Below are 23,337 nucleotides of genomic sequence, written 5' to 3'. Positions count from 1 at the left end.
GTGTTGTCCACACAGATTCCAGGGCCCCGTGTGTGTGACATTGGATGATTTTGGCCAGCAGTGTCTGGTTGGTGCCGTGCCTTTGCCATGCTCCCCCACATGAGGGCACAAAGGGCAGAGTGAGCCCAACCATCCCTCAGTTCCATTGCCAATACAGACTCCCATAGAGGGACTTCGTAGTGATCGGGAAGAAGAGTGGTCATCTACGTGGACAATACATCTCAAAGAACCACACTTACTGTAAGGTAAGCAATTGGCTTTCTTCTTCAAGAGATTGTCCCTATGGATTCCATACTCGGTGACTAACAAGCAAATGTCTACTTGCTCAGAGATGGGTAGTAAAAGTCCTAACTAAACAATGACTGCAGGACAGCGCTACCGCAACAGGCATCCAATCTGGAAAACTCTACCAAATAAGTGTCTTATAAATATGCAGCTCAAGCTCCGCCTAGCTAGAAACAGGGACGTTCTTCAAACAGGCAGCAGACATTGCTTGAGCGCCAGTGGAATGAGCTTTCACGTGATGAACTCGTAACCTATTCGTATACAGTAGGAGACCCACTTTGTTATCTCTGTGAAGCTGACTCCTAAGCCTATCAGCAAGGGCCACGAACACTCTAGGTGGGTGTGACGTTGCACTCCATATGCTTTATGAAAATATGCTTACAAATGTGAATATAATGTAACTGGAATATGCTTTATGCAAAAGGTCTCTTGTAAAGTATCATTACAAAGCTTATAATCTACTGAGTGTGGTCATCCTATTTGTATACATTTATTAACTTTAATAAAAAATTTATTTCTATGTCTGGAGTTAGGAGAATAAGACAGAAAGAAAAAGTGCTGGAGTGGCGGGAGAGTGAGAGGAGGGTCCGCCAGCAGAATGAGGATCACCGGCACCAAAGCACGGAGTGGCTGATAAGCTGGGAAAAAAGTCCCGACTTGCAGCTTCCTGAACAGGCCTGTGTTCCGAAAGATGTGTGCATCATGCACCTTTCCGGGCCAGCCTGCGTTAATGTTAATAAAATGCCCATGGTGATCCACAAGCGCCTGGAGAACCATAGAGAAATACCCCTTCCGATTAACGTACTCAGAGGCTAAGTGGGCTGGTGCCAGAATTGGAATATGCGTGCAATCTATCGTCCCTCCGCAATTAGGGAAACCCATTTGTGCAAAGCCAGCCACAATGTCATGCACGTTACCCAGAGTCATGGTTCTTCTAAGCAGGATGCGATTAATGGCCCTGCACACTTGCATCAACACAATTCCAACCGTCGACTTCCCCCCTCCAAACTGGTTAGCGACTGATCGGTGGCTGTCAGCTTCCAGATTGCAATAGCCACCCGCTTTCTCCACCATCAGGGCAGCTCTCAATCTCGTGTCCTTGTGCCGTAGGGTGGGGGCAAGCTCATCACATGGTCCTACGAAAGTGTTTTTTCTCATCCAAAAGCTCTGCAGCCACTGCTCATCATCCCAGACTTGCACTCAGTGCTTGTTTCCTGAGCCCAAAAGCGCCGTTCCACGGTGGTGAGCATGTCTGTGAATGCCACAAGCAATCTCGTGTCATATGCGTTACTTGAGTAGATATCCTCGGACTCCTCGCTGGCACTTTGGATCTTAAGGAGTAACTCAACTGCCAAACGTGATGTGCTGGCGAGACTAGTCAGCATACTCCTCAGCAGTTTGGGCTCCATTCCCGCAGACCGAAAGGGAAGACAGAGCGCGCAGTACAAAAAACGTTGACAATGGCGCCAATTGTGGATGGAAGCAGAGGGGTTGCTGGGATCCGAACCGATGCATCACGGGGCGTTGGGACAGGACCCAGAATGCCCCGCACCCTCCACCCGCTTCCCACATGCCACAGCGCCAGAATGGGAAGAGGTGCTCTGTGGGATAGTTGCCCACAATGCACCACTCCCAATGCTGCTGCAAGTGCCACAAATGTGGCCACGCCAGTGCGCTGTCAGCTGTCAGTGTGGACAGACTGCAGCGCTTTCCCTACTGTGCTCTCCAAAGACTGGTTTAACTCAAAGCGCTCGACATTTGCAAGTGTAGCTATGCTCAAAGTCTGCAGCTTTGGGGGCGTGGCACAGACCCTGGGTCTGTGTTGCAGCAGGCTAGCGTGCCTGGCTCAACAAGGCAGGGTTCTGGAGTCCCAAGCTAGCAGGGAAAACAGGCTCAGAGGTCATTTCAGCACATCAGGTGACAGTCCCAATGGAGTCTCTGACTGAACCCGTCAACAATTTGTCCTGTTAGTATGACATTGTGTGTGATGTTCTGCTTCCCCTAGGGTTGGGGAAAAAAACTGGGAGATCAATTGGTTCACAGGGTGGTCACCGGCTCCGGCCCGGAGCGGCTTAAAACAGCCCATGGGAGGGCTGTTGCTGGAGTAAGTAGCTCCCAGGCTGATTGGGGAAGCAGCCTCAGCTGTGGCCATGCCCCAATCAGGGCTCAGCTGGCCCTTATAAGAGGGCAGTGGGCCAGGAGCACAGCCGCTCGCTCGCTCTCTCGCCTTTGGAGAGGGAGGGACCAGGCTGCCTGGGTAGCTGAGGAAGGTATTGAGGGTAGAGCGGTGCTGGGAAAGGGCCGGGGAGCTCCAGCCTAGCAGAGCCCCAGGCTGCAGGCCGAAGGAAGGGCCCGCTAGAAAGGTACTGGGGTTGCAGAGGGCAGCCCACAGGTAGGCAGAGGCAGCAGGCCCAAACCCTCCTTGCCAGTGATGAGTGGCAATCATACTGCAGTCTGCCCCAGTGAATGGGGGCTAGATGGGGACTGGCAGTAGCCAAGACTGAGGCAAGGTGGGGGTAAGGTTCTCTGGGGAGGGGAGACCCACTGAGACTGGGGGTACTGCCAGGGGCAGAACCCCAGTGGAAAGGGGCACCGGGGTCCGGGAGAGACACGGGGGCCCGTCGAGGCAAGATAGGGGCCTGCAGCGTGCGATCCAAGGCTGTGAAAGAGCGAATTCCCAGGACGACAGCAGGAGGCGCCGTAGCGGTGAGTCTCACCCGTTACAGTGACCCTGTCCTTATAAAACACTGTATCATGTCAGCTCACCGTGAGGTCCTGAATCTTCCCTACCTTTGAGCTGATGTAATGGCTCCTAGAAAGGCACTCTTCATTGACAGAAGGAAAAAAGGGAACAAGCTGTTAAGGGCTAAAAGAGAGGGGATGCACCAACCTCGTTAATACTACATTGAGGTCCCAAAAGAAAGGGGGCTCTAGAACAGAGGGAAAAATGAGTAATGCCCTTAAGGAATCTAGCCACTGTAGGGAGAGTAAATACAATGTGGCCCTGGATAGGACGGTGATGTGCAGATATTGCTGCTAAATGGACCATTATGGAGTAGTCCGATATTGCTGAAATGGGTGGTGTTGTGGGAGACAGCTGAGATAGAAAACCTCTTCCACTTACCTTTCTAAGTCAGTCTGGTTGAGGCTTTCCTGCTTTGGTACGGAATGTTTTGAACTTCAGCTAGACAGCTCCTTTCAGATGTCGGCCCGCCAGCATCCAAGCTGGGCCCAAGTGTAGGATCTGATTGCTATTCTGTAAGACTGCATTAGGCAGAGCAGGTAAAGTGATCGAGGGTTGCGTTGAGATCTTCACCCTTATCCACCACACAGGGCAGAGAATCTCACTCAGCCCATAGCTTCTGTTTGAGTGACAGGAGGAAGGATTTATAATTCAGTAGTGTTTATTATATCCCTCCTTCAAAAGTGACCCTTTCATTGGCACTGTTTCCTTGGGAAGAGCTTTTACCCAAACCTCCTTAGTTATGGATCTGACCTGGATGATTCTGTAACTCTCATTCAGATTTTAACTACGTATCCTGCTACAGCCTAAGTCAATAGTACAGCTGTGTATAACACTGAATCACGGTCGAGGCTGGATGCTATTAGGTTAGAGCCACAGCTGCTGTAAATCAGCGGTCATTGAAGCTGTCTCTGTACTAGGTGAGGGGATCTGCTCTGCTGTTATGCAGGTCACAGATAACATTTTCACACCTACTTACATGTGAACTGTTGTCTCTGGCTTCGTATTGGTCTGGTTAAGCCTCTCCAGGCAGAGGTGTTTGTCTCAAGAATTGTGTGAGATGGCTCATACACTTACAGCATTCCACTAATAAAAGACAGACACGAGTAGTGAAAATGGGCGTTACCCTGACAATCTGATCTTTGGAACTTTGTCTGTGTTTTTATACAGACCTGATCACTGTAATATCACATACACAAGAACAAAAAAAAACCTGATAGACTCCCTGACTGTGGAGAAATTGGCAGCTAAAATACAGAATTAGTCTTCCTTGCAATTTTACGTAAAAAAATACGGGACACGCACCATAAACAGAAAGATTTCTGAAGTAGCAGAGGTTAAAGTTCACTTGTTTTTAAGGCCATGAACCGTGCCTCCATCACCGACACTGTTCCAAGGGAAACGCATAATACAAAGCACCTGCACTTCTTTATGTGGATGGCAGAGAAAGTTGGATTTATTAGTGTGACTTCTTCCTGTCTTTGCTAGCAGGACAGGTGACTGGAAAGCAGCAGCCACCAATCACGCCTTCCCAGTCATATTTTTAAAAGCTTGGGGGTGGAGGGACAACTCAAAGGGCCTTTTCCTGCAAGATGCTGAGCACTGTCCATGACAAATGGAGGTGCCCAGCGCCTCCCAAGAGATACAGGATCCAGCCCATCATCGATTGCAGGCCAGATTTCCCAACGTGCTCAGCACCCTCAATTGGGGCCAGATTTTTAAAAAGCTGAGCTCTCACTTTAGCACCTAAATGGACTAGATCTTCAAGCGTGCTCAAAACCCTGCAACTCCTAGTATTCCCAAGGTGGGTGACGGGGATTCTCCATTCTTCCTAATGGGAGCTGCTGGGTACCAAGCGTGTTTTAAAATCTTGCCCCACTATTCAAGCGCCTGAATGGGAGCTGTTGGGGGTGAGCTTTTTTAAATATCTGGCCCTTCACGTGCAGCTTTTCTTAAACTCATTGGAAAGTCAGGATGGCAGTGGTTGATCAACAAGCAAAATAGTTCCTTTTTAATAATCCTCTTTGCAAAAAATTATGCTATGACTTTATCAGTAAAACAAACGAAAGACAGCCGAAATAAGACACATTTAGAGAATCAGTCAAAATGTACAGTAAAACAAACACAGGCCATCATTTAATGACAAATACTAACTTTCAGCCAACAGGGAGAATAAACTAAATAGCACAATCTTTTCAAAATGGCTGTGTGGAATTCTCGGAATAACTCTTCTAGAGCCAGGTAAGGAAAGTGGGCTCCATTGGAATGGGACCCAGGCCCAGGGTCTATTCCCAGCTGTCACTGACCTGTTGTGTGACCATGGGCAAGTGGCTTCACCTTTCTGTGCCTCTTCCCCCTCCATCTTTTTCTGACTTGTCTAGTTAGATTGCAGCAGCCTGTTTCTGAACACTTGTTTGTACAGTGCACCTAACACAATCAGGCTCCAATCTTGGTTGGGGTCTCTAGGAGCGTACGTAACACAAATAAAATAAAATAAAAACAAATATCTATAAGTCACACACTGCTGCAGTTTCAAATGTTGATCAAAATGCAGCTAACTCATCCGGAAATGGAATAAAGTGTGAAGAAATGACATCCAAAATCAGGGATTGAACAAAAGATATCAAAATATTTGTGCATTAAATTTATATCAAACTAAGACCCAGATTCTACACACAAGATTCTTTCTGACTAGATCCAGAACGTTTCACTTTACTCACATGAGTAGCCTCCTTGAAGTTAGAGCTGAGACATACATCCTGTTGTCAATACTAGACTCATCCTGTAGATAGATATCCATTTATATGAACAGGTGCAACAGTTAAATTTACTTAAATATTTTAAAAGATAGTGATTTTCTTTGTATTTATCAACTTCTGCACATTATTTCTATATCCCTTTTTATTTATATTTTCAACCCAATATCAGTAACCCACTAATGACTTCTAATTAGTACAGACTGGTGTAAGATCTCACGATGGATGGTCTTGCACAGTTAACAAACAAAAAAAAACCCCACCTGTTTCTTGTCCAAGAATCCCACCGGGCTACATCTTCAACAGGACTATTCATATGCTTAAAGTTAAGCTGTACCTAAATGCTTTGCTAGATCGGGGCCCAGAGTACTTGGCACCTTGCAGGATTAAGCACTCACACTGTTGCAGTGAGATCAGAACTACACCATGCAGCCTACAAAAATTTTCATTTTCAAAAATAAGGTGGGTTTTTTAGTTAGAGAGAACAAATCTGCAAAGTCAAAAATGCATCTGGGCTTAGATTGTGTGTGCCTCCCCCAATATTCAGTGCTTCATAACAGAACCAATGGAGATTTTTAAGTCTGCCATTTACTCAGTAGTGATGAAAAATACTATTACAATAGTCCACGGTCTGCATTTGGCGTTTGCATAGAGCACTAACATCAGAAAATGTGACTTCCAGTATCAAGGAATTAATTTTGTCACGCTGGCTCTGGTTGTCAAGCTTAAGCGACAGCAAGAGCAACACACCGCGTGGGGTGATCTGAGCACAGCTACAAATCATCTCCAGCATGACAGGGGGAGCCAGATGCATAACAGGATAAGGCAGCAGGAAATGATTCCAGTTTGAGTATAATGTATCATTAATTTTCTACTTTTCTATCTTACTGTGTGTCTGTTGAAGACATGATCTGATCTATCAGCAGAGGAACCATTTTCTGAGGGGAAGCTGCAATAAGCTATTTCTCAAGGAAGACCCCTAGAAATATTCTGCAAAATGGATACAACTACATCCTGGGTTCAAACCTGCCCTGGTATATTTGTTTGCTGCTTTTGGTTTTGCTCATGGTTCCTCCAGAATCTTCTGCCTCTTTCTTTATGTTGTTTCACCATGTGGCATTTGTTGTAATAAGTTTAGATTTTATATTGGTGGAAGCAAAAGCTAGGCTCACAAGTAAAGAAAGCAGAGCAGGAGAGTTCTAGAGGTGGAGCGAAGTGTGTAGATGTCGCTAAAAAGCTACTACATTTCTGACAAATGTGAGGAATCTGTTAACTCTTGCTGTTACCCTTCTGCGCTCTCATGTGGGCATAGCAACTACAGAAAGAAAGGGACGCAGGTAAGTGACAAGAGTGGGTAAATAAACCAGGGAATGTCAGAAAGGTTTGCAGCAGGAGCTGGGTAAGGTGGCACAAATTTTTCCCTCACTTACACCTGTGCAACCACAGTGAAGTCAGTGGGATTGAGCCCGTGTAAGTTGTAAGTAAAGGAAGAATCTAATCCATGCCACCTATTTCTCAGATACAGTAAATCACTTCTGGTATTCTGTACAACAACAACACTGTTTTCATAGAGTTTATTAAAATAACAGCTTCAGGTAAACATGGTCAATAAACAATTTAGAAAAACAAAGATCAAAAACATTCCTCTTCGAATTATTCCACAGTAACACTGAACCGTATGTTAAAAATGCTGCCCTAGATAACAAAACGTAATTGTACATTAGCAGACTGAGTGGAAAATTAAACTCATTCATTCAGGCCACGTCTAAACTAGTGAGCTTAGAGCAGCACAGCGGTGCCGATGCAGCTGCACCACTGTAAGAGTGCTCGAGTAGCTGCTCTCTGCCGACGGAAGAGACCTCTCCCAGAGACATCTAAAACTACCTCAACGAGCGGCAGCAGCAATGTCATCGGGAAAAGCTCTCCGCCAACATAGCGCCGTGCACACCGGCACTTAGGCCAGTGAAACTTCTGTTGCTCCTGGGGATGTTTTTTTCACACCCTGAGCGACATAAGTGGTAGTGTAGACACGGCCTTAGTCAGTGTTAAAGAATACATTTCTTCTGAAAATTTTAACAGCCTGGACAATAAGTTAAACACACACACACACATATACAGTATTGCAGTCAGATATTTAAAACATTCTATTCTGCTTAGGGGATGAGCATTTTTGTTTTTGCTACTAGCCTTTCCATTTACAAATATAAAATCACAAACTTGTGACAGGATTGCACATTTTCTATCCTGACACTATCTTATCTTTCCATTCCAAAGTTCTATCACATTGTAAAACCAGAGAGCAACTGTACCTTATTTAATAGCATAGTGCTGCTTAACACAGAGCTCTGAATAATAAAACCATCAAAAGGAGATTAGCTTTAGGCCGTACGCAACAACAAAAAAGAATGCAAAAAGTACCACGTGAAAACTCATCCTTCCCAGACTCAGTGCTTCACCTCATCAAGTAAAAACATTACTAGGATTTAACCTTTTCCCCTCCCCAATTTGACAAAAAACACCAACGTTTTTGTAGTGTTTAAAAAGCCAGTAGTAATTAAGGATGTGACAAATCCATTTTTTAAAGTACTTGCCAAATTCTGAATTATTTACTGCAGTATTCAGTGGCAGGAGAGTTCTGGAACTAGGAGGGTTGGCAGGAATACAGTGTGTTGTGCACTCTGTAAATACCAGGGAAGCCCCAGAGTGCACCTGGAATGGTACAGCAGTAAAACAGTCACTCAGATGCAGCTGTGTTAGCTACTCAAAACTGTATTAACTTGGATACAAACACCTGAAAAATTCAGTATTTATGTATCAACTGAATACAAAACAAAGATTTGTCCTATTTGTAGCCAGTAACTGACAAAAAAGCTGTGACTTGTAGATAACCATCATACGCCAGGAAAGAAATCTGGACTACAGCCTTATTATACACAGATATGAAAGCATCAAAACTGCTTAACTCCTTGACATTGGCACCATGAGTGCTCCAGGGTTAGCGCCAGTACATTTGGTATTCATATTTCATTAACAACCCCAAGCTCTTGACTTGCCCACTGAGAAGGAGCTGAACAAATCAGGGTCATTTAGCTTCACCGACTTCACTTTGGGAATACTCTAGGTCCATCTCGCTAAATGGATTCAAGCACAGGTTCAGACAGAAGCTATTATTCAGCAATCCCTCCCCAAAATGAAATACAAGAGAGTTTACTGTACTGACCAAAAATGCAAGTAGCAACGAGAGGAGATACAGCTGTGAGGTTTTTAAACCCAGTGACACACTAGCAGTGGCCTTTAGATTACACGGTTGTAAATCTGAGGAAGGAGTTGGCAGCTGTCTACAAATTAACAGCCTGGGGTTTAGACTTAAAAGCTGAGGGTAGTGATCCTCAACCTCGTCCATACCATGACCCCAGGTTACAACAACAACAAAGAAGTTTCAGGACTCCACTCCTATCTAACTGTAAAGAAAGGGAGGGTGATCATGACCCTATAAAATCTGTTTACAACTCCCAGGTTACTTCAGACCCATGGTTTAGAGCATCAACGATCAGAATTCTGGATTCTCCTTTTATACAAAGTGTCCCCCTGTAGCATACGGCTCCATGTTAAAAAAATAAACAGTAGATAGCATTCCCTGACATATCTACATAAAGTGGTTAATAGAAAACATCTCTACTTTTGTTAACTGAGCCCCAAGCTCAGATTTTCCCAAGGACATATTAGGAAAGCCCACACCTCCTCTGATGGGAATAGGACTCTTCAGTGTCTTAATCCACCTTTTCATCCAGGGCTACCTTTGTATCCCTCCTTATCTTAGTTGTGCCCTTTCACAAAGGGGTCACTCCTGCTCTGAGTAACTGGACAACATTCCAGTAACCTCTGAAGTCAGACTGACTACCACAACCACTAGGGGATGCTTTAGATCAATTTATCTATCTCCACTCTAGTATTTCAGAGTTTCCCCCCACGAGACAAAGCATGCTGAACCATTTGGTCTGGGTTCAAGTTTAATTTTTTCCTGCCTATATTCCCACTTCAATCTTTCTTACATTCCTTTTGTACCTCTTTCCTCTCAGCTAGTCTTCTGAGTTCACACATATTACCTTCATTCTCTTCCTTTAGCTGTCACAGAGAATGTCAGATACAAGTGCCATGAGAAGTACACACACCACCTATTATGCCAATAAAGATTCAAGCTCTCCTTAGGAAATGTATGAAAACTGATCAGAAAACTGATCTCGACATCTTGGGGTGAGGGAATTTAAGCATGGATAGGTCCGATGGTACCAAACAAATCCTGGTTACATCCATGTGATCAGTAGACTTGAATGACATCATCCCATTCATCAACAGGCCACATCCCATTGTACTGCACATTGGATGGAGAGCTTTTCCAGTCCCACACCTTCACAGGTACCTTCCAGTCCTTGCCGTAGTTGGCTTCGACATATCGGAGGGTTTCACAAGGCACATGTACCTTGAGTTCTACAAACTCAGTCCAACACAGGGTAAACTTAGGAAACAGGTACCTATGTTACAATAAGAGAACACAATAGTTAAGACTCAAAGATAGGTATGATATTCAGTAAACAAAGCCTTGGCAACCACTACACCATTTGATTTTTAAAATTATGAAGGAGTACAGATTGTGTATTGTGGCCAGGGCATAAGACAGAGTCAGGGACACCTGCATTTCAATTCTTTCCCTGCCCATGACTTGCTGCATGACTTTGGGCGAGTGACTTAACCTCCCCACTTCTGTTTCCTATCTGTGAAATAGGGGTAATAATGACTTATCTACCTTACAGGGATGTTGTGAGTATTAACTAGTTAATGGCTGTCAAGTGCTTTGAAGTTGGAGTTTTATTATGGCTACATGCTCAATACGCTCTCCCTGATTGCTTCGCTGCAGATGCAATGCCCTTAAAAATATAAATCACAAAGAAAACCAAACCTGCCATGGGGCATCGAAGTAATACAAGTTGCCAGACCTATGCAGAATGCCCCTCCCTCTTCTCACACCTGTGGTAGAATGAGACATACCAGCAATGCCCAGGTGATCCAATGGAGAAGATACAGGACAGGGAGCTTAGGATCTACTTCCAACTTTGTCACTGACTTGTGATGCAAACCCAGGACAAGTTACTTCAGGTTAGACTGTAACCCTACATGCTGACCTGGACAAATAGTAGTCGAGCAGCCCCAGGAGCAGCACATGTGCCATGCACATGCATATATATATTTGCAGAAAAAAGCTTCTGCTGAAGACTTGCGGCAGTTCCGCCTTTTGCCCACCAGAGGGCGCTGTAGCATCAGAACGCAGCAGCTGCTCCCGGCCAGCCCCAGCTAGGATAGGGAAGAGAAAGAGGCTGCAGTGCCTTCTTCAGAGCACTGGTCAGGCCAGGTCAGGAGACAGGGGATATGGGGAGACAGAGAGCGTGGGGCTGCTGGGGGGGTCATACAGGGGCCCATAAAGGCTAGTGGGGGAGGACAGATTGGGTCAGGGGCTGAATGGAGTGGAGGTGCAGGGCCACGAGGGGGGGAGGGAGGGAGGTGCAGGGCCACATGGGCAGAGAGGGAGGGGGTGCAGAGCTACAGAGGGGAAGGGCTATGGCTGAGTGGGGGCACAGAGACACATGGAGATGAGGGGCTGGATGAGGGGTGCAGGGAAACACTGGGATGGGGGAAGGGTGTAAGGCCACATGGGGACAGGAGGCTGGCTGAGTAGGGGCACAGAGACACATGGAGATGAGGGGAGGGGGTGCAGGGACACATGGGGACAGGCTCAGATGTGCCTGACTGAATGGGAGAGGCTAGGGGTCAGCCAGAGTCTGCATGGGGGATCCTTCCCCACCTCCCAAAAAAACCTGTTCCATACTTTTCCCACCCATATCCAACAACCCTACAAGTTCATACCCAGGCTCCTTCTCAGCAATTACTTCCCTCTCCCACACTGACTCCTCTAAGCATTTGCACTGCTTCTGAGGGGTGCAGGAAATATGGTTCTGTAGTTTAAATGAATTATTATTCAGATGTCTGTATTTATATGCCTAGTGAGGAATCTATTCGTCAAAAAACATTTCCTGATCTTTTTGTTTTCTATACTGTTACAGACATACTTGCTGACAAGTATTTTGAAATAAATTACCAAAATAATTGAAACTGGTGTGATTATATTGTGTTATTTTGACAAATAAAATATGCAGAATCTTTCAGAATTTTAAAATATTGTGTGCAGAATGTTTAATTTTTTGGTGCAGAATTCCCCCAGGAGTATCCTGTGCGTAAAATTAATCACAATATATGTGTTTGCAGGACTAGGGCCATACTCACAAAAGTGTCTATTCAAGGCATCTCTTGAGGAAGTTAGGAAACCAGCTCCACAAGAACAAAAGAGAAAAATAGATACAATTCTAAAAAATTAAAACAACATGTGCCAAACGTAACTGCTCAGATACTTTGCTTTCCTTTCCCACGTCCTTCATCTATATTTTGGTTATTCAAATTATACATTTCTTGGAGTAGGGACCCTGCTTTTATTCATGACTGTAAAGCATTAAGATCACTTCTAGTATGAAGTACATAACTGGCGAGCATTCTACACTGGGCATTTACTCTGTGTGGTAAAAATCAGAGATTTGGAGCTGAAATTTTTGAACTGGTCCGCTCCGGCTCCGGGCAAAAACCTACTGCTCCACGCTCCAGCTCCGGGCTCTGCTCCAAAGCCCTGGTAAAAATGACACTATCTGATCACACCAGTTCCGTAACAGAAGTCTGCAACAAACCTTACTACACACTAGTTAAGGCACAACACTCCTATGATGTCAAATTAACAGTCTCTCAAATGCCAGTATAAAAGTGTCTGCTGATCAACCAGCTGCATTGTCCTTATAATTCAGAAGCAAAAACGTTGTTAAAATACTTATAGTTGTAAATAATTATACGACTATCATTATTCCAATAAAATTTTACTAAATTAATGTTCGAAAATGAAGAAATTCATAGTGTTCCTATACTAATACTATTTACCCTATTGCTAAGTTTTTGTTTATTTCCCAAGGTGATTTGTTTGTTTAGTTGGTTGATTTAAATCTAATATATCTTATTGTTTCTACTGTGAAATATTAAGTTGTTGCTACACCACAGTAACTTCAGAGCTTCTAAATTCTGCAGCATTCACTCCCAAGCATAGAAATTCTGGTACAGTAGAACCGCAAAGATATGAACACCAGAGTTATGCACTGACCAGACAATTGGACACCAGGTGAAACCGGAAGTAACCAATCAGGCAGCAGCAGAGAGAAAGGGGAGGGGAAAAAAAAAGCAAGTACTCTACTGTGCCTGTATTGCATCTTAAAGGTAGGCACACCTGGGCTGCTTGTCCCCACCCCACCCCCACCTTCAGGGCAGTCACTTACAGCAAGACATTGGGGCTGCCAGCCCAAGGCAGCTATAGTTTGCAGTGAAGGAGCAACGCTGGGGTCTGCGCAGCTTTCTCCCCTCCCCGCCAGGAAGGGGACATGCTGTTTTCTCTCACACACACGTCCCTGGCCGAAGGGGACAAGCTTGCAAACTCATGCCAGGGCTGCGTAGGGAGCTCGGCTGCTGCTTGGAGTGTCAGCTGTTGGATTTGGAGCCCGAACTGCGCTTTGTTCAGAGTTACAGACAACCTCCATTCCCAAGGTGTCTGCAACTCTGAGCTTCTACTGTATTATCACCATTTATTCTTGAAGAACAGTCAATCCAGAGATCAGGGGCTCAGACCTAGTTGAGGTCACTTAGAGATACGACAATATAAAAAGTTCACATGAGCTACGTATGTACTTATGACAGAGCTTCTAATTTCTGCAGCAGTAACTCTATCGCTTCTAAACTCTATAGTTGTCACTTTGATGTTTAGAAACTCTCCCATCTGCAGTCTCGTACAGTAGAAAGCTCTGTTTTTAAGGTGATAATTCTTAGAAACTCACTCCAAGCTGAAGAATTAGATTCTAGCACGACTTAAACAGAATAACTTCTGTCTTGGTTGACCAACCTCATTTCCTCCCACGTTCCACAATCATTGTGAAAGCACCTAATGGTGGTGGGTATCCCAACCTTTAAAGTCAAGAGTGGTTAATAATAAGGTTTAACTGTTTAAAAAAAAAATCTCTCCTTGTATCTCTCCTTTTAAGAAGATATTTAATACAATGGAAGCTAGGTTAAGACATTCTAAACAGGTACATTCTGTTACTGATCAAGAGGACTAATTTCCATGCTCCTTTTTGATATATATATATATGTTACCTAGGGAGGTGGTGGAGTCTCCTTCCTTGGAGGTTTTTAAGGCCCGGCTTGACAAAGCCCTGGCTGGGATGATTTAGCTGGGAATTGGTCCTGCTTTGAGCAGGGGGTTGGACTAGATGACCTCTTGAGGTCCCTTCCAACTCTGATATTCTATGATTCTATGATTCTATATATTAGATATAGTTTACAATACCTATGTCAGCTCTTTTGGCAAGGAACTAGATGTCACAACATAGGTATGGCACAACCTTTGGCCCGCACAACCTTTATCACTGGAGATGAGATATCAGATGGAAAGAACCCAGTCTAACTCTCAGAACCCAGGCTGAGTTTGCTCAGCTGACTGTTTACCCAAGAATATAAGAATGACCACACTGGGTCAGACCCAAGGGTCCATCTAGCCCAGTATCCTGTTCCTGACAGTGGCCACCACCATATGCTTCAGAGGGAATGAACAGAACATGGCAATTATTGAGTCATCCCTCCCCTGTCATTCAGTCCCAGCTTCTGGCAGTCAGAAGTTTAGGGATACCCAGAGCATTGGGTTGCCTCCCTGACTCTCCTCACTAACCGCTATTGATGGACCTATCCTCCATGAACTTAACCTGCATGCTTAAATCTACATTTACCTGCATATCTGATACAGAAAAGAGCAAGATACTGTACATGAGGTTCCATGTTTCCTAAACCACTTTAACAACAGGAACATACTTTAAAAAATACCAAAGGCATTTGAGAGTAACGGCCCATATCACTGCAGAAATGCTATTGTGAAATGTATTGTTGTGGACCATTACTGCAGAATCTCAATGAGTTGGGTTATTTTGCAAGGACTGGTGAGCCCCTGTGCCATAATCTCTAATCACACAAATAGATGACTGAACCCTCAGTGCTACAAAATACATAAAAACAAGCACTTGAAAGAAAAAAATTGTAGCTTGAGTCCCCTTTTCCCTTTTTATTAAACTAGTGCTTGTCTTAGTCCAGATGACATCTGTTTAACAATTAGATTCCAAGGTTACTGCAGATTTTCAAAGAGCACGCTGACAATGCTGAATATAACACCAATTTGATGAGACACTTAAATGTCACTGTTTCTCTTCCCATTTCTCCAGCCCTCGCTGTGCAAAATCTCTACAAATTCTTCTCTTCCTGAAGCACCTTCTTGCTTGGAGGATAAAGCTAAATGCCAACTGTTGTAACTACTATTTCTAAAACTTTGCCATTACAGTAACACATAGTATTTAATAACAGCATCTAATGCTGTAACAATTTGTTCAACTAGTTTTCCCTTCTGTAGACTTGAAATGAATTCATACTTAAATTTCTTGCCCGATTTGGCTTGAGTTCCTCCATTCCATATGTGGTCATCATCTTCATAGAAGAAAAAAATATCAAGTTTCACATCATCTTCTCCCTGAAAGGAGAGTTCCAAGCTGTCTTCTACCTGTGAGACAGACAAATACACTTCATATCCTCATATAACAATCAGGAAAAAAACAAGAGGTTGCCTGTGATTTATTTGTGCTGACATGTTACAGGGGAGTAATTACCTTGTTACAATCTTGGGTGTCCCCCCTCAGTGGGGGACACCTGAAGGGTAAAAAGAGAAAAAAGATTCTGGTCAGCAAGGAAACTCTTTAAAACAAGCCCTCTCCAAGAAAACAACTGCTCTCTAAGACCACAGAAGACCAGTTTCCATAGCTCTATTCTGTATACATATTGGCAACAATGCAAGTGTAACCGCATTTCTTTAGCCAGATCTCACAGCAGGAGTATTTTATTAGAACGCAAAATGCAAAAAACTGACTCCAGTTTGAGAGTCACATAAAAGAGCAGAATAACCTCAATTAATTTTATTAACATTCCTTCCTTTTCGTTTCATATGTCCATTAGCAGCAGTTAATGATGAATCTCCTGAATCCAAGCTAAACTAAGGCTTGGTCTACACTACCCCCCTAATTCGAACTAAGGTACGCAACTTCAGCTACGTGAATAACGTAGCTGAAGTCGAAGTACCTTAGTTCGAACTTACCTTGGTCCACACTCGGCAGGCAGGCTCCCCCGTCGACTCCGCGGTACTCCTCTCGCCGAGCTGGAGTACCGCAGTCGACGGCAAGCACTTCCGGGTTCGACTTATCGCGTCCAGACTAGACGCGATAAGTCGAACCCAGAACTTCGATTTCCAGCCGTCGAACTAGCTGGTAAGTGTAGCCAAGGCCTAAGACTGTTTGTGAGATCACACACTGACATAGGGGCTGTATATAGCCCTGATAAAACACTTGTAATTACATTTAATCAACAATGTTTTTTTTTAATTCTGAGGTCTTCCGCATCTCTGTCCGAGACCTGTGATTTTGTCTCTTCACCCCACCCTTGTGATCCTGCACTGTAGCCATCAACTCTTTGGAGTCTAACAATGCTATTTCTTGAACCATCTGGGGGTCACTGATGGGCACCCTGAGGCACTTCTCTTGCAGCCCTTCCAGCCCCTCCTGGCTGTAAGCACAAGCCTATGCAGAATGATACCCCTATAAGCAGGCCAAATCAATACCAAAAGAACACAATCCACCTTCATATTTAAGGTTCTCTAGTGACACTAACACACAGCTAGAAACCCACATACAGAGTAGAATTCAGGGGCAGGATCATGATTCCATTATGAACGGTATTGTACAAAACACACATTTCCCCTAGCCCTAGAAAGTGTATGACGTCAATGAGTTTACACATGGGTAAATTAAATGTGCACAAACATTTGCACGATCAAGGCCCACAAGATCCTCTCTTATGAAAACTGTTTTTAAACACCTTCAGCCAACTAGAACTTGAGAAAAATGTTATAATGAAGATAAAGTTCACAGTTCAGATTTGTTACTTACTAACCTTGCCAAACTTGTGCTTCAGTGGTAGTCCTGCCTTCTGAAATGCTGGAATAATATCAGATTTATAGTCTTGTATGAAGACCCCCAAATCCACGTCTTTGCTATAGGGAATAATATTACACTGTCTATACCAGCCTAAAAAATGGAGAAAACACGAAATCAGAGACATGGTGAATATACAGCTAGAGCTGAAACTAAGTAAGAACGAAGTTTCATGTGCCACTAGCTGAGATATCTTTGGGGGAAGCCACTCAGCTGCCCTCTACAGAGACACCTGGATTGGAAAAGGAAGAGCATAGGGAGCTACTCCACTTGTGGCCAGCTGTCTCCTCTGGAAAAGTGAGTATTGTGAAGGAGCCTACCACCACTTAAAAAAAGGTCCCTCTCTCTCTCCTAACTTACATTGTTTTCTAACTTACATTTTTAAAAGAAAACTATTCCTGATCTGAGCCCTTTATGCCAAGTTTAATCTAATATTTATGGAGTCACAATTCTATTTTTAAAAATGGATTACTTCACTTCAAATACTAGTTATTTCTGGGATGTAAAGTGCCTACATGCTGTTGTTGGGAAATGGTGAGACTAGAAACCAGATATGCTTCCCTCCTACCCCCTTTTGTTTAAGCCACATCGTAGGTAACGGCACATCACAAAAATAATACTCCATTTTAAGGCAAAAATAAACCCTAACATTTAATGAAATACTAACAAGAATTATTAAATCTATGACTATAATCTACTTTGGAATTTAACATTCTCTTTCATCCATAATGAATTTGGGATATTGCTTTCAACCTTGGTACAGTCAATAGGTTTCTATGGTCCCCCCTATACTGAAGTTTTATAAATAATTTATCACACTAAACACCACGTTTGTGTGGGATGGAGAAAAATCTGCATCTAAAATAAAAGATAACTGAGAAGCAAGATTCCTCTGCATTTTCTTTCAAGTACCTTTACAAATTATTATTAGTGACCTGGTCCTGCAAGCTGCTGAGAGTTTACTGAGAGGTGATCAATGTACTGAAGTACTACTGACTTAAATGAAAACGCTCAACATTTCATATGAAGCCTGTCCAGCATCTCAAATGGCTGGGCTCTAAGTGGCTTCTGAAAGGGATCTTGGAAATAAAACAAATACTATTTTATTGTAATTTGTGGATTCCTCATTTTGACTTAGCAGTGACGTTATTTTAACTGTGCTAATGCACTGCTTCACACACCTATCAGATACCCCCTACTAACCTGATGCATTCAGCTGACAATCTCAGCCACCAGCACTGGAGCTAAACAGGATTAAATGTTTCAGATTTCAAAAGGCGCTTTACTGGGCTTGAAAAGCAATACAATATAAGCTCAAATACTTTACCAAGGCATGTTCCACTGCTCAGCCAGAACCTCACTCCTAAGTTATTTAATGTCAGGGCAGCCAGATGAAGCAATGCTTTTGCCTTTTTCCTAAACTCCACTGCATCAAGAGAGGCATCATCAGGATACAGCTAAAGGGTTAAGGAACATTAAACTACTTTCAGACATAAATGCACCTTAATTTTGAAAACGTTCTTAGTTTAAAAAAAAAAAAAAGGGGGCAATTTTTTTCAAGACCGTAATTAGTCTCTGGACAATGTCCACACCACCATCTTGTGGCTGTTTGGCAATACAAACGGTGAAAGGAGAAAAGTAAAATTTAAGTGCCTATACAATAAACTAGTGGTTCTCAACCGAGGCTCCGGGGCCCCCGGGGGTCCGTGAGCCCTTTCAAGGGGGCCGGTTGAAGCCCCGATTCCCAGCGCACCCCGTGGGGCTGAAGATGGGCGGCACAGGGCTGAAGCCCCAATCCCTGCCCCTCCCCGCTCCACTGGCCTGAAGCCCTGATCCCCAGCACCCCGTGTGGGACTGAAGCCCGGAGCCCCGAGCCCTGGTGCTCCCTGTGAGGCAGAAGCCTGAGCCTATGAGCAGAGTTGGGGACATGGAGGGCATCTGCGCTCCCCCCGCCCAACCTGCAGCACTAGATTACGGCAGTCCCTGGGGCAGTTCCACACCTCCCCCCCCATCTCCTCTCCCTGCCCCTTGGCCAGGTCGGAGGCGGAAGCTGGAGCCGGGCAGTGCGGGGCAGCTGCTGCTCTGGCTGGCACCACGGAGTAGGCAGCAGCAGTGTTCCTTCCTCTCCTGCGGTGCCCCAGGTTGAAGCTGCTCCTCAGCTACCATTTGCTCCGGCAGAGGCAGTCGGTAAGAGTCCCCCCAGGTGGGGAGACCTAGCTCCGTGGCTGGCAGACTCCTTGGGGAACGGGGACCGCAGGGAGTCCTCACAGCACACAGCCCCTAGTACCCCTCTCCCTTCACCGTGAGTTACCCCCGTGCCTACACACAGCCCCTAGCCACCCCGTGTGCACACAGCCCCAGCTACCCCCTTCCTGCAAGTTGAGCTACCCCTTCCCTGCACCACAGTCCCTAACTACCCCCTCCCTGCACCCTAAGCTGTTTTCAAATTTTTTGAGCTAAGCTCCCCACCTTTGAGTTATTATTTTTGCTTGCCCCCTCCCCAACCAACCCAGACAGGTGGGTGGCCTGCTGAGGTGAGTCGGGGTGGAGGTGGCACTCCCTCCCTGGACCCCACCATACAGAGGTTGTTCGAGCCCCGCTGGCCCCTGCCTCCCCCCTAAATAGAAGTCAAACTACGCCTATACCCAAGGCCCCTGCCCCGAAGCCCCTCCACCCCCGCGGGGCCCTGCAGTTTTTATAGCATGTCGAGGGGGGCCTCAGAGAGAAAAAGGTTGAGAAACCCTGTAATACACCATCCTCTGTTACATTTTCCAAACTCATAAAATGTAAAAGTCAGTATTAACGTACTACTGGAATGATCCACACCAAAACCAAAAAGATGAATGTATATATTAAAGAAACAAAATATACCTCTACCTTGATAGAACACGAATTCGGATATAACTCGGTAAAGCAGTGCTCCAGGGGGGTGGGGCTGCGCACTCCGGTGGATCAAAGCAAGTTCAATAGAACGCGGTAAGATTTTCTGGCTCCCGAGGACAGCGTTATATCGAGGTAGAGGTGTATGTAAATGCTGTGATTAAACCTCTGCAAAGCTTACAACTTTGCAACAATAATGCATATTGAGCCTGATCCTACTCTCACTAAAGTCAATTACAAAACTCTTATGGATACCAACTGGGGACAGAATTGGGCTCACTGTGGTTATTTTTAGCACATTTTTTACAACTTGTCTGGTGCCACCAAGTGTTAAAATAGTGTAGTGAAGTTACAAGTTTACACTAATTTCAGTTGAGGCACAGTCATTTAAAAGTAGCAGTGCATTTTCAAGTTATCAGAGCACAAAAAAGCATCTTAACAACAAAAGGTCTCCACTGGGATAACTCTGGTACCAACTTTCCAAAACAAAATTTTTTTTTTCTTTACTCTGAACAAGCTCTAAAAAGATTCAACCCAATCAATCACTTCAAAAGTTACAAGCCCCTGAAAAAGGGGATTTTGAATGAATGTACTCTCAAATTTAAGCATAACCCTACAAACGTGCTGTAATGCATGGTCAAGCCTACTGTGACCAAAATTAAAAAATTACCAGAAAATTGGGACTCTCATTTACTCTAAGTCTGCTTTATACAACTCTGACAGAGTAGAGGGGTCTTAAAGTGTGTGTAAATCTATATATGACCATTTATTTATTCTCCATATGATTTCAAATGCAGAGACAAATGCAGCCAGAATAAAACCAAACAAATGAAACATCTTTAGTTATTCAGAGAAAAAAGTTCTAGTTATACTCTCAATTGTAAAAAAAAATTAGTTTCTTTACTTTCTGAGAACGAAGGCCCCAATGCTGCACTTATGCAAGAGTTTAATTTTAAGCCTATGAGTAGACCCATTCAAATCAAACACATACCTAAGTGTTTGCAGGATGGAGGCCTATGAGTGGAAATCTACTTTACATTTCAGTGGAAACACTACCTGATTACCACTCACCTGAAAGAATGCCCGAGCTTCTCTGTACCTACATTCAAGAAACCTAGAGTGTGACATCTCCTCTAGAAATTGGGACAGATTTTTTGGAATCTGAACTTTTAAGTCATCAATGGAAAGTTGTAGTACTTCTGGCCTGCAGTGAAAGAAAGACATTATATTAACATGGCCAAGAATGCATCATCGGTGACTAATCAAACGCCACCTCCTATCTCTGGCCCAGGTTATAAAGATCTAAAACATGTTGCGCACTTGAGCAGCTGCTACCTATAACCAAATGTATTACAACTGATTACACAAAACTAGAACCTCTTGGGTGCAATAAAATCTACAAACTACTCTCCTAGGCAAAGATTTTCAAAATGTGGGCTAATATTAGACTCCTAAATCCATATTTAGACAACTGAATAAATCACCTTATTTTTTAAATGTGCCAAATAGCCAGCAGCTCGCACCGAGCTGTTTTTCAGAGCATTTGAAAAACCAGGCCATTTAATTCAGTGCCTAAATATGGATTTAGGAGTCTAATATTAGCCCCTATTTTGAAAGCCTTGGCCCATATTAATAATTTAACAATAGTTTAGGCCTTCATGACAACTGAAATGTTGAATGCAATTCGATAGTTAATGCCCCGGATTTTAAATGTTTATGCATATAATAAATATAAGAGTTCAAGGTATAGAAGGGACGTTTAGTAACTCAGTAATTCTTAGCAAAAAGTTTTCCTTTTTTTTTTTTTAAACTAGGGGGAGGGATAGCTCAGTGGTTTGAGCATTGGCCTGCTAAACCCAGGGTTGTGAGTTCAATCCTTGAGGGGGTCAATTAAGGATCTGGGGCAAAATCAGTACTTGGTCCTGCTAGTGAAGGCAGGGGGCTGGACTCGATGACCTTTCAAGGTCCCTTCCAGTTCTAGGAGATGGGATATCTCCATTATTACAAGCGTTTGTTTCTGTTCTGGTTGTTGTGACAATTTCAAGTAGACTGCAGGAATATTATTCTCACAGTCAGGCTGTATGCATCTTGCTTCGCCAAGACTGTAGCAAGTGTGTAGCTTCGCCATTTTTCATATGCTACTGAAACACTGCATAAGTGAAGGCAGCCTAGTTGTGGCTTAGAAGGCTGGGCTTACAACACCAAAGTACATGCTGCTCAGGGAAGGCAAAAATAGAAAGAAAGATAGAAAGAGAAATTGAGACGCAAAGAGTCAAGTTACAAGAGTTCCAGTCAACCGTTACTGAGCTTTTTATCAGTTTCCCAATGATGTTACTCTCTGTGGATTCCTTTTCTAACCTTCCCTTATTATAACCTTAGTACAATTATTTCTGACACTACTATTTTACCACGTTTACTAAAGTGAATAAAAGAATCAGGCCCCTATAATGAAAAAAATAAATGAAGTCACAGTACAGAAAATGTGAAGTCAATTCTCTCTCAAAACCCACCCCAAACTCCAGATTTGATCACCCTGGAATTCTGGGGAAGTTCAGAGCCAGGCTACCTGTTTTTGACCAATTTTAGTAGAGGCACTTTCATGCCAAGTTCCTATTTCAGTCACCTATAGTAACTTTAAAAATGGAAGAGAAGCACAGTTTAAGCACAAGACTGGGGGCAAATAATTCATCCGAGATCTGACACAGACTTTGCACATCTGACAAGGCAATTCACTTAACCTTGCTGCTTCAGCTTCCCTATTTGTACGGCAAGAATACAAGTACTGATGGGGTATTGTGAGGATTAACATTGTGAAGTGCGTTGAATATAAAAAGCACTATAGGCTTGATCCCAGTTCCATTTAAGTAAATAGCAACACTTCCATTGCTTTCAATGGTGCAGAATCAGATAATATGTTACTACTCCTATTCTGGCTGAAATTGCTTGTGCCCATTCAAAATTTTATTTTTGGGGGGAGGCTTTTGGTAAAATTCCAGTTGGTCATTTCTAAGGTAACCAGGGCTGAAAAACCACTGGTTTTCAATAGTCCATATATAAGCAACTAAATAAATGGACCTAAATCTACTGCACCAGAAAAACCCCACACTTGTGCATAAATATGGGTTCCCTTATTTGCATGCACCAATATGGGGGAGGGGTTTGACGCAATGGGTTCAAATGCATTTCTGACCCAGCTATGCTGGCATAAAAGAGGTTTCTCTTCAATATCCTTCCACATTAGTTACTAGGTACTATTACAATGACCTTTGCTGCAAATGTAGCCTCCCCTTTTCTCAATGCTGAGAGTGTCACCTATGAAGTTTTCTGACCAAGTTTTGGCTCTGTAGCAGAATACAAAACGTACGGAAAGAGGTTACACTTCTTTAATATCAGATATTGCTAATATGACAACCCCTATCTTTCCTGACATATATTTACTTCAAAATATTTCAGACAT

The 23,337-nt window shown here is 43.8% G+C and overlaps 1 protein-coding gene across 8 annotated transcripts in view; it reads right to left on the bottom strand.

The window, feature by feature from the left end:
- Nucleotides 1–7,344: 7,344 nt before the first annotated feature.
- FKTN (fukutin) overlaps nt 7,345–23,337 on the bottom strand; it is a 34,461-nt gene continuing 18,468 nt past the window's right edge. For all 8 annotated transcript variants that reach the window (XM_024108504.3, XM_008171879.4, XM_005283461.5 and 5 more), the window contains 5 exons: nt 20,952–21,084; nt 18,328–18,457; nt 16,960–17,093; nt 15,393–15,520; nt 7,345–10,316 (listed from right to left, as the gene is read on the bottom strand). In XM_024108504.3, the coding sequence (XP_023964272.2) occupies nt 10,103–10,316; nt 15,393–15,520; nt 16,960–17,093; nt 18,328–18,457; nt 20,952–21,084 (739 nt within the window). In that variant the 3' untranslated portion in view covers nt 7,345–10,102. The remainder of the gene's footprint in view (nt 10,317–15,392; nt 15,521–16,959; nt 17,094–18,327; nt 18,458–20,951; nt 21,085–23,337) is intronic.

Source organism: Chrysemys picta, chromosome 6 (genome assembly GCF_011386835.1).
Source record: "Chrysemys picta bellii isolate R12L10 chromosome 6, ASM1138683v2, whole genome shotgun sequence".
Lineage (NCBI taxonomy): Eukaryota > Metazoa > Chordata > Testudines > Emydidae > Chrysemys > Chrysemys picta.
Note: the sequence above shows the minus strand (reverse complement) of the source record. Positions and strands in the feature narration are given on the sequence as shown.